Source organism: Patagioenas fasciata, chromosome 17, assembly GCF_037038585.1.
Source record: "Patagioenas fasciata isolate bPatFas1 chromosome 17, bPatFas1.hap1, whole genome shotgun sequence".
NCBI classification, from domain to species: Eukaryota; Metazoa; Chordata; class Aves; order Columbiformes; family Columbidae; genus Patagioenas; species Patagioenas fasciata.
In genome coordinates this window covers 9,789,140-9,801,210 of record NC_092536.1, presented here as the reverse complement: position 1 = coordinate 9,801,210, position 12,071 = coordinate 9,789,140, and the positions used below count along the sequence as shown (strand labels likewise).

At 42.0% G+C, this 12,071-nt stretch overlaps 1 protein-coding gene across 2 annotated transcripts; it reads left to right on the top strand.

Annotated features, from left to right (window-relative positions):
• The first annotated feature begins 7,145 nt into the window (after nt 1–7,145).
• On the top strand, nt 7,146–11,313 carry DRG1 (developmentally regulated GTP binding protein 1). 2 transcript variants are annotated; one of them, XM_065851352.2, is made up of 9 exons: nt 7,146–7,273; nt 7,507–7,630; nt 8,283–8,458; nt 8,904–8,973; nt 9,316–9,485; nt 9,970–10,100; nt 10,299–10,466; nt 10,621–10,743; nt 11,196–11,313. In XM_065851352.2, the coding sequence occupies exons 1-9, from the start codon at nt 7,232–7,234 to the stop codon at nt 11,293–11,295; spliced, it is 1,104 nt and encodes a 367-aa protein (XP_065707424.1). In that variant the 5' UTR covers nt 7,146–7,231; the 3' UTR covers nt 11,296–11,313. The 2 variants fall into 2 exon arrangements, with proteins under 2 accessions (XP_065707424.1, XP_071672307.1); XM_071816206.1 differs by lacking the exon at nt 11,196–11,313 and having other exon boundaries at nt 10,621–10,762.
• The last annotated feature ends 758 nt before the right edge of the window (nt 11,314–12,071 follow it).

Below are 12,071 nucleotides of genomic sequence, written 5' to 3'. Positions count from 1 at the left end.
ACAGACACAAGAGTTGCACTTGCTACACTGAGGAAAATGTTTATATTTAAACATACTAGCCATGCTGCATGCACACACACACAGAGCTGTTAAAGAACCTGGAATTCGCTTATCTTGCTTAGTGGCTTTGGTCAGTTGTGCACCTTCCCCCCAGCGGTTTATTAATTTGCTTTCTTTGAGTCCCCAGCCTCCTGCCATGGTTCCTGCTTCCTATTTCAGTTCCCTCCTTGCCTGTTCTTTGTCTCTGCTCTAGGCAGGGGGAGGGAGGGGTCCCGCAGCTCTCACTGCACTTTCCTCAGAACTTTCTCCAGTTGCCATGGAATGTTCTGGTTTCAACTTCCAGCCCTCTTGTTTAAAAGGCACCATCTAACACACCTTGCCTGCTTCTTTAGGTTAAAGCTAAGTATTCACCCCAAAGCATGGCGATTTCTTGGCAAGCGACCCGTTCACACTTGCCACGAGGATGCCAGCTCAGTGTGCTGGGAGCTCATCCTCCGAGTAGCTGCTGGGTGCTGGTTTAAGATTGAGCACCAGCACCTCGCACTCCCAAGCAAATCACAAGGACACCAGCAAAGCTGTTCGCCTTAGCTCCTCGGTGCTCTGACATGGCAATGCTGGATCTCTCCTTGTGGAACTTCCACTTCTGTGCTGGCTTCCCCAGCACATATGAAGGACCACTTTACTTAACTTTTTCTGGTCCCAAATTGTCTCAGAATCTGAGACTATTAAAGTTGTCATTCAACTGGTATTTGTAACCATGTAGCCAAATCTATTTGCAAATAAGCAGTTTTTGCCATACTGAGACAAAATTTGGCTCATCAGTATAAACAGAAGATGAAGTTCCCTAAATCTAATGTGATGACTAAATGTTATTTCCCCATGCTTAACTATGTAAGTGTACAGGTATGATTACCTGTGAATGCATTTATCATCACAACTGTCTAGTTACTGTCTTGTAGACAGAATTCAGATGATCTCAAAAGGTTTTAAATTTGAATTTTAAAATTAAAATTTTCAGTACACAGTATACAGAATTTCCTCCTCTTTTCAGACAATTGCTAATCTCTTTACTGTGACATCTTCTGCACTGAGGTCTGCTGAACTTCTTTTGAATTCACCTCTCTTAAATAAAGGCATTTTCCTCAGCTACTTTATTCAGCTTTTCACTATTTCCTGTCTCACTTCTGCTCTTGGGAATTCCTGAGCTGTGCCTAAATGTTTTGCAGCTGTCTGGTCCCTGCTGAAGCACTTTGATTGGTATTTCAATAGTATTACGAATCCTCTTTTGCTCTGAACATGTGTGTACCATTTGGGACTGTACACCGTACATCGCTCACTTCACTGCAGATCGATTGCTACTGGCCTTACTCAGAAGCGCAGACCTTAAATTGGTCTGCGAATATATGAGGTAACAGATGCCCGTGTTACAGTTGAATTTATTCAAATATATTTGGTTGTATGGTAATTATACTTGAGTCATACCTATTTGTTGAACATTCTCAACTCATGAATCTGTGTAGGTCTTGAGGCTACTGAAATTTTTCAGAATAGCCTCCATTATTGTATTCATTAAGAAGTTGGTCACTATTATTATACGCATTAAGAAGTTAGTCACTGTTTCCCATGGATTATAATATTAGTAGAGACATTTTTGCAGAGCACTTGTGCCAGCTAATTCAGTCATATGGTCATATGAACCACTTCCTTTTTATGTGTGTTCCACAGAAATATATAACATTGCGCATTTCATGGCACACTTGCGATTCCAGTGAGTAACTGTCAGCTATTCTGAGCTTTCACTGGAATTTTAATTAACTGCGACCGATCTGACAAGCAATTAATTCAGCATTCATTACTTGTTAGGTTGATTATTACTTAAATTTAGTTTTTAAAGCTTGCTCAATTTTTTATTGGGAATCATCCCATGAGAATGCTAACCCTAACAGCAAGGATTCTCAGGCTTGGAGACAACAGTTTCCTCTGTAATCCAGACGTGGGTTAGTCATTCGTCGGCTTTCTCCTTTTGTTTAAAAATACCTTGCATTCTCACCAAAATGACAGCAACTGCTAAAAGGGAGGTATATGATGCTACGAAAAGTATGCAGAAAGAATTATTTTAAAAAGGGAAAGCTGCACTGTGTGTTTTTCTTCTGTTTGATCACTCACTGCACTCACGTGCTGTGGAGTCCATCTGTTGCACGGCAGCCCATGACAAAGTCTGAGGAGCTGATGCCAAACTACAGAACTTTCTGTTGTTAAACTAATTTAACACAGTCTTGGAAGCCAACCTTCGATACTTAATCTCCCTTTTGTTCCCCTCATTTCTTCACTCTGCCCAGTTTAACTTACTCTAGACCGCCTGGAACCAAGGCAGTCTGAGCCATTGAGAACAAGATTGCCACATTAAAAAGTCTGGTCAAAATGGGAATACAACCTGGGATTCCATCTAATCAACTCCCCATGAATTAGGCATCCATGCCTAGCTAAACAAACCTGACAGACAACTTTCTCATGTAAAACATACATTACAATACAATCCTAAGTACACAATGCAAGTAGTGAATGTTTGGTATTTACAGATTAATAGCTAAACCACTGTGCTGTCCTGAGAAGGACAACTTCTCCATAAATACCAAGTAAAATGGCATTAAAAAGTTAACCCAGGCAGACAACTACAAATAGATATATCTGTATTTCTTACAACATTCAGATGACGCACAACTTTCCGTCTGTTGCCTCAAAAGTCAATTAAGATGTGAATTGCATCAACTTCTGGAGTTGCCTCACCTCAGACAATCAGCATTATGGTTCCATTGAAGACTCAGTAGCATGGATCACAAAAATCTTAGCTTTTGATAGTGGGTTTGCAAAATCTCTTTCCTCTAAACAGGTGTGAGGCTTGCCCTTAGCCAGCTCACTGCAGCCACCTTAAAAAGCTTTCTCTCCTCTTCAGCATGAGCAGTTCTATTCCCTGAGGTACAATAGGGTTAATTAGCAGCCAGTTCTCAAAACAAAATACAATTCATGGAAAAAAAAAAGGTAAATTTGCAAAATTGTAAAAAAGGCAAAATTATTATTATTATTATTAATAATACTAATTATAATAATAACCCAAAACAACAAAAGTTAAACAGAAAAATAACTTTAAAATCTAAAGATTCTTTATATGCCTTAACTTGCAGTTACCTTTTTTTTGTGAGGGGACTCTGGCAGGTTGGTTACAATCTCCTACCCCTAATTCCTAAAATCATAAGCCCTCAGGTTGAGGTTCTCATTTTATACAGATTATTTTTCATGAGGCTGGTGATAATTTCTGAGAGGATGTGAAATTTCAAGAGCCTTGTTTCACCTGCAATCGTGATTTAACTTCCTCCCTGTCACCTCCCTCCCACTTTTTAAAACCGTGCAGAAATCCCCAACGTGAAGCTAGAAATGTAGTCCCTAGCAAGTCCACAAACACACCTGTAGCATGAGCACAGCTGTTTGCCCGGGTATTCTACAGCTTCTGTCATGAGGTGAATTACCAAACCCACAAGTGCTGTACTACCAGGTGGCTCTTAAGCTAAAACTACCTTCTCAGTGCACGCTGAATTGACTTAATATCCACAAGTACGTTGCCATGAAAAAGGAATTTTAAAATACCTAAATAAATGAGCATGTACTGCTTATTTTTAAGAAGGGTCTTTATGTGATTTTAATGAAGCACGAACTACACAAACTATCACAATTCATTTCATACTCTCAGTTTTTACCATGTATTTTACAATGGTAAATTTTACATAGTTACCCAGAAGCCTTGCAAGCCTCTTCTCAACCTACTGAGTTTGCATCTCACATAAGTAAAACTCTTACTCAAGCCCAAATAACAGCTGATTCAGAAAGAATTTCAGAATTTAGTTCATAATGAAGTGGCTTATTTAAAATTGGTAGTTTGACAGAAAACACATGAAATGCATTAACTACTCAGCTCTCCTGCTGAAGTGATCTACAGCTATCATACTTGCAGGGCAGTGCTATGGAAACATGGAAGTTTCAATCATTCTGCAGCAACTGCACATTCCTGTTGTGCAAAAATAAAACTGAGGCATAAGTAAAGGAAATGACTTGCTTGAAATCAATAAGTCAGCAGTACCGGTGTGTGTAAAACATTAATTTCTGTACCCCATGTCTGCTACAACCCTTCATCACTCAGATCTTGCTAATGAGGTATGTGCCATTTCAGTCACATTCTTGTCATTGTAGCTTGATGAAACACAAACTCCTGTTTTTTCCCCAGTCACCAATTCTATACTGTGTCATGTTTCTCAATTGTTTGATGAGACAGCCTTTATTTCAGATGCACTTTTCCTGCATTTTCTAAATACCCTGTAGTATATTGCTTTCCTTATCTTATTAAAAATATTATTAGAAGAGTGCATACTGTCAGTTTATCGGTTAGTAAGTCATGCAACTACTTAATCATTTGGGCTTTTTTACTCTCTATTTGAATCTTTATTCATTATTGTCTGACATAGTAGGCGGTTGGCCACTTGAGACTCTGCAACTGTTGTGCAATTTACAACCTTGGGAAATACACCTTCTCTTGCACTTTCAAGATTTCCTAAGTGGAATTATCTCAATTTAAAAACATACATAGACATTTTTAGAAAAAAAAAAGGCAATTCACATACTCCATCTTCCATCAGTGCCCACTATGAAGCTCAATTAACCTTTTGAGTAGATCTCGGTCTCTTGCATCTCCTTTCATTTCCTCTCAGGTTCCACTGGGGCTTTTTCCTCTTCTGACATTATATCCAATTTTCTATGAATATTTTCCTTGATTTTTCCCCTCTTTCCTTCTCTGACTTTTTTTTTAGCACACTTTAATCATTTGCTCTCCATTTTCTAGTCTTGACTGCCGTCCTCAGAGGACATCATTTATCTATTTCCGATTACCCACCTTTCAGTCACTTTCCCAGTTGTCACACCTTACTTTCCATGGTCATAACCACCCTGGTTCTCCAAGCGCTACATAACAGAAAACACCTTTCTATCAAAAAAAATCACAGCAGAAAGCGTTCATTTGGCTAGGGAAAAAAAAAAAAAAAGAAATTTTTTTTATTAATTAAACACTCCTTTCAGGTCATTAAGGACTCAACACTGAAAAAAAGCCTAAATTCCTTATAGGATCTTTGCTTTACTTTCTGGTAAAAAAAAAGGATTTAAGAGTATGTACTGAGCAGCTAATGAATATCTAATCCAGGAAAACAAAACCCACCCAGTAACCAAATTTTCAAACCATGTATTTTATTGACATCTTTGTTCATCCAGCCCACACCTGGAAAAACAAATTTTAGTGAGATTCAATATCTGGGATTCGGAGTGAGTTTGCAAGAACAACTATTACTGTTGCTCCCAAAGTCAGCCAACAGCTCCTGCAGAAATCAAGGTGGTCTTAAACCCAGACTGAGCATTCAGAACTTGCATTTTCTCAGTGTTTTTCCTGTTACTAAAAGAACCACAAATGTGGACTGATTGTATGGCTAAATTCAGCTGAAGCATAAACAAGTCCCAGTTCTATCCAAAGTAAGTAGGAAAAAAATCTATATCTGGACCAACTCTGTTGAAAATGGATATTGTTCACGAGGAATAATTAAGAACTATGAACAACTATACAGTGGTAGGTGCATTTATATTTACTCTATCTTAGCTGAGCTAACATTACCAGGAACAGTAATTCCATTTTATTTGAGATTCTATTTTTGTAAGCGCTGTATAAGCTTACATTAATGACAGTTCCTACTATAAAGAGTTTATGACATTAAAGGCTGCTTTTTTGATTACGATGAGACAAGCAGGGGATATGCAGAGGCAGAAAGAGACAGCAAATAGCGGTGTGGTTTACATTGCACTAGCACTCTTCTTGTTTTTGTTCTTTTCACCAGAAGTTAAAGATGACTTAAGGATCTGTAACAATTCTGTTACCAGTACTGTTATAGGGTTAGTTAAATTTTGGCAATCCAGCAATAGACAGAAGCCCATCTGAAGACAAGGCAGGTGGTTCTGCAAGAGTGTCATTATAAACCTTCTACAGTATGGCCCAGGAGAGTATATTTTTTTCTAAAAACCATGTTGTGTTGCCTCTAGATACATCATATAAAACAAGACTTTATAACAATTTGAATCAGCAGAGCCTTCCTGGAAAGGTTACTGGAGAAAAGGGTTTCTAGAAATTATTCCAATTCAGACATAATATGACAGGGTAACAAATACAGGGACTCTAAAATCCTCAAAATTTCTAAAAATGTATTTATTTATGTCATAAAAATACTTTTTATTCCTAATCCAACTGTTAGACTTCTTGTGATACTGTCCAGAGCTGGAGATACTAATCTCTTTAAATTTTGAAGGGGCCATTAAAAAAATCCTTTCTCTATTTAATTAGGCTGCATTCAATGGACGGTTACAGCTGTCCCTGGGGTACAGTGGTGTGGGCTGGGCGCAGCTGACAGGAGCCCTCAGAAAGCCTCGGTGCTTAAGTCCAGCTCAAGAAGGCTCTGCTACGAGCAGAGTAGCAACTCTACTGAGTCAGCAGGGCAGTGGAACACATTTGCACATCACGCATCTGGTGATGAGCAGCAGTAACTGCATTACAAGCAGGGCAGGGGCGGATCTCCGCCAACGGGGAAGCGCCCGGTGCGGTTTAACCCGGGGCAGGGCACACGGCGGCTCCCTCAGGGGCAGCGGGACCCCCGGCTCACCGCTCTGCCCCCTGCACACCGCGCTTTTCCTCACAGACGGGCAGCCAGAGCCGCAGCATTACCCGCATCCAGCCCCGCAGCCGCTCACGGGCGAGACCACAGCCTCACGACCACCGTTTTTCTCCCATCAGTTCTCTCGCACACGCGGCTCATGCCGTCTCCAACACCCCCACAGCCGCCTCAGCCTCGTTCTGTCGTACACACACACGTTATCACACACACTCGCTGTCCCCCGCTGCTCTGGGCACCCCCCGCCTCTCCCCTCACACCGCGGCTGTGAGGCGGCGGCCGCACAGGGGGCGCTGCGGCGGCGCCTCCAGCCAGGTCAGCGCGCGCGCCGCGGGCTCTTTCCCGCCCGTGGCCAGGCGCGTGTCCGACGCTTCTCGCGAGCGCTGCGCTTCGCTCCCGCGAGAGGCCGCCGTGCGCCTGCGCGCTGCCGGGCCGGAGCGTGGCCGCTGCTGTGGTGGCTGAGGCCGGGACCCGCCGCCGAGATGAGCGGGACGCTGGCCAAGATCGCGGAGATCGAGGCTGAGGTAACGTGTTGGCCTTCTCCCCGGTCGGGTTGGCCGTGGGGCTCGGGGGCGGCCGCGGTGCCGCTCCGTGAGGGGGTGACAGGGCCCGGTCGGCGCCGGTGGGGTCGTGAGGCGGCGCGCGGGAGCCGGGGGGCGATGCGGCCCGGCAGAGCCGCTCCCGGTACCGAGCCCCGGTTCTGTGCGGCCCGGCAGAGCCGCTCCCGGTACCGAGCCCCGGTTCCGTGCTGTTGCAGATGGCCCGCACGCAGAAGAACAAGGCCACGGCTCACCACCTGGGGCTGCTCAAGGCCCGCCTGGCCAAGCTGCGCCGGGAGCTCATCACCCCCAAGGGAGGCGGCGGCGGCGGCCCCGGGGAAGGTGCGTTGTTGTGCGGGAACTGCGGGAAGGCTCCGGCCGCTCCGCGGTGCTGAAGTGCGGGGTGTGTGACGGAAATCGGTCTAATGGGCGTGGGTCTTGTCCGCTTAAATCCTGCCGGACTGTCTGCTGAATAAATCGGAGCAGCCACCGTCTCTCTTGGCCTTCCCGGTACGGGACCTTGTAGCCGTGGTTTGTGGCCCTTTCTGGGGCTTTGGGGTGGAGCCCTTGTCGAATGGTAAACGAAAGGACTTCTGTATTTTGCCTAATATAAGCTTGTATATGCAGAAGTTTTAGGGGATTTACATGAGGACGCATCTTGTAGGAGGCATCTGTTTCTATATAGAAAGGTGTGAATTGTGTAGATAACAGCGCTTAAAGGGAATGCTTCACCTACACTCAGGTCAAGTACAGCCCACTGGGAAGCCTGGCTGCCTACACTTCATTGGTGGGTGTGTGCCATAGAGTTGTACGAAGTGGTGCATTGATTGTGTTGATTGTGAACTCTCTGTTTCATACTCAGATCCTCCTTGTAGGGAAGCTTACCTGGCTTTCACTCAGCCAAAAGTGAAAGTAATAGCAGGACTGCTGTCCAGAACCTTAAAAGATAGAAAATATTGATCTTTAAACGAATATTTGTGCTCCTTATTTGCAGGTTTTGATGTTGCAAAGACAGGTGATGCCCGAATTGGGTTTGTTGGTTTTCCATCAGTGGGGAAATCTACTCTTCTAAGTAATCTTGCTGGTGTATACTCTGAAGTGGCAGCATATGAATTCACTACCCTAACTACCGTGCCTGGAGTCATTAGGTACAAAGGAGCAAAGATACAGGTGAGATCTTTTTGTATCCGTGAGGATAAGATTGTACATTTAGATGCTGTGGTGTTACAGCTGCATGGTCTAGGGTGACATTAGCAGGTAAAAGTGACATTCAGAAGTGCTTGAGAGTATCATAGAATACATTGGAAATACACGTGTAAAATACGGTGGAAATGTTTCCATGAGGTATTAACTTACCCTGCTTTTCACTTTGCTCTGGGGAGAAGTGCCTGTGGTAGTTCTTATATTCTGTATGAGATGATCTGTTCCATTGTACCAGTGTGGCTCTAGGGATAATACAATATATAAGAATCAAAGGGGAAACAATTTTGCCATATTCTAGCAGGGTCAGTTGGTTTACGAGAAAGGTAAAAGTAGGATTTATTTTCTCCATGAAGAAAAATATTTTTCTCATGAGTTACTTTCCTTTTTTCTTTTTTTTCCTTTTTACAAGTAGCTACTTGATCTCCCAGGAATTATTGAAGGTGCCAAGGACGGTAAAGGCAGAGGACGGCAAGTCATTGCAGGTAAGCATATTAGGGCTGGAGGCAGCATCCTGTCACTGTTAGTACAGCTCTTTACCTTTACAGCTCTTTACAGCTTATTGTCATTCTGGGGTCTGAATGCAGTTAGGAAGGAAGATTTTTACAACCTCTTTGATTCTTATAACGTGTAAGGGTCTGTCTATCAGTGATGCTTGGTCAGCACGACAAACTTCAGTCTTATACTGGAATTTAAAAATTAGCAATGTATTGGCCTTCAGAGCTTTAACATTGTCATTAGTCCACTGAGCCATATGTTGCATTGTTTTGTCTCAGATTGTGTGAGTGGACTTTTTTGAGGGATTATTTTCTTTTTCCAATTCATAGTTGCTCGAACCTGTAATCTTATTCTGATTGTTCTGGATGTGCTGAAACCTCTCGGTCACAAGAAAATAATTGAGAATGAACTGGAGGGATTTGGAATTCGTCTGAACAGTAAGCCCCCCAATATCGGCTTTAAAAAAAAGGATAAAGGAGGCATTAACCTTACAGCCACAGTAAGTTGGAAGTTTTCTTTAACCAAAATAAGAGAGCTGAGAGTTCCAGGGCTTGCAACCTGGACTACTCCTAATTTTCCATTTACCACTGAATCTTTAAAAACATAGAAATAGCCAGGGATACCAAAAATCAGAACTCTGCTCTGGAATCTAGGTATCTAACATGTAGGTGTCTGGGCACAGAACTAGTAGACCTCCATGTTTGTATTGCAACTCGTTCTAGGTTGACGGGAAACGTGACTTTTGAAATGTCTGATTGCAGCCATCGGTGGCATTAATATAAATAAAACTGTCATGATTTAAATATTTTTTCTCTCTCCTCAGGATAACGATGGTAAAATCATAGTCAAGTCCAATAACTTAACAATGCCGCTATCATTTTTAGTAACCTATATGCAGCGATTGCTAGGTGATAGCATTATTAATTGTAATACTTGATTTGACTATAAACTCTTCCATTCCTTAATACTGTATCTACCTTCAGTGTCCTCAGAGTGAGCTGGATACTGAAACAGTGAAGAGCATCCTAGCAGAGTATAAAATTCACAATGCCGATGTCACGCTGCGCAGTGACGCCACTGCTGATGACCTGATTGACGTTGTTGAAGGGAACAGGTACTGTTGGGGCCCTGGGTTTGGCATACTTGTCATTTATATTCCAGAGAAAAGAATCATTTCTGAGGTTTGCTCCCTGCAGAAGCTAAACTAGCAAATCAACAAGTGCTGTTTAACACCTTACTGTCCCTTTAAAAAATGCAGCTTATTTTGAAGGTAGCAGTATGTCACTGTAATGGTATTTCCTTCTTTCTGCAGGGTTTACATCCCATGCATTTATGTCCTAAATAAAATTGACCAGATTTCCATTGAGGAACTAGATATTATTTACAAAGTACCCCACTGTGTACCAATATCTGCTCATCATCGCTGGAACTTTGATGATCTGCTGGAGAAAATTTGGGACTACTTGAAGCTAGTACGAATGTGAGTCTTAGTTGCTGCCTTCTGTGGAGTTAAGTGTAGGCCTGAGACTGAAGAATGATGAATGAACGATGGCAGCGTGAAAGACCTGTGAAATTGCATGATGGGTTGAAAAAGCAGAGTTTGGTACTGACTGACTGTTCCATCTGTGTTACAGCTACACCAAACCTAAAGGGCAGCTCCCAGACTACACCTCTCCTGTGGTACTACCCTACTGCAAGACCACTGTGGAGGATTTTTGCATGAAGATCCACAAAAATCTCATTAAAGACTTTAAATAGTAAGTATTATTGTAAAATAATAATTTGTAGAGAATAGAAAATAATCTGCCTCCTGATTTATTTTTTTATTCTCTTGTAAACTAGAAGGGAAAATAGGCTTTGATTTTTAGTTGTTAAATGGAATAGGTCTGCCTCTGACAATTAAAACTACTATATTTGATGTTCTTATGCTCTTTCCTGGACAAATTTCCTCTATGGGGAAAAAGTTTTTCTTTATATTTGAAAGTCGGGCTAGATGCAGCATTACAGGCCATTGTCCTGTATGCACAAGTATTTTGGATGACTTCATCCTTTGTTTTGATCTGCTTGTACTCTGGGTCACACAGACCACTTATCCAGGTACTTGCAGGAGGATAAAAATAGCTCTCAAGCATTACTTTCTCTATTAGCTTTGTGACAGAAATAGCTGTTGTTCTGCTGTTTGCATGTTATACTTCTAAGCCTTTTGATTTTTTTTCTGCTGGGGTTCATCAGTTAAACACAACCCTCAGAAAGTTGGTAAGGACCATACTCTTGAAGATGAGGATGTTATTCAGATTGTGAAGAAATAAAGTTGTTCTCACACCGTTTGTCACTGTGCCCAAGATTTGTCATTACTTGTAAGTGGCAAAGAACAGGCTGTTGCTATCAAATCTATAGCAAATAAGCATTGTTTTTTTATGGTAAAACTGGTGTTTCTAGCTGACTTGTACTGCAGTGTTCCATTCTGGCAGAGTTTACAGATGAGAAACTCACATTAAGTGACTTTCACAAGGGCAAAAAAAAAAATCTTAAAAGGAAGCTTTGATGCCTGGGATTATGTTCTGCTGCATGTACATGTCTTTCCAAATTGGGAAAAAAGTTCATATCAGGAATTGTTTTGTTCTAAATTAGAACAACACATGAAAAGCAGAGGCTGGAGGAGTGTATCTTATGAAACAAGGCTAGAGGACACAGTTTTAGCTCTGGCTGCCTTAATATGTACTTGTTTGAATACTTCAAGGCTATTAATAGTCCTGCAGTTAGGGAAAAGATGGTGGGTTCTGCTCACGAGCAGTCACTTTTTCAGTTATTTATATAAGTGGAAATAAACTAGATACTTGTGTTCTGCTGTGTTAGTGATTGGAAGCTTTGAAGTTTTCTTAAAAAGAACTTCCTGCTTAGAGAAGTCAAATTTGTCACACAAGAGAAAGAGCCTGCTTCAAAAGCAGTAGTTCTAGTGCTTTTTAATAGAGATGAATAAAGTTAGAGCTGTAACGTAACGTGAGCAAAAAGCTTGTGGCATGACTCGGCCTCTAGCATTTGCTCTTCTGCTATAGACGTGTTTACTTAAATGTATCAAAAATGC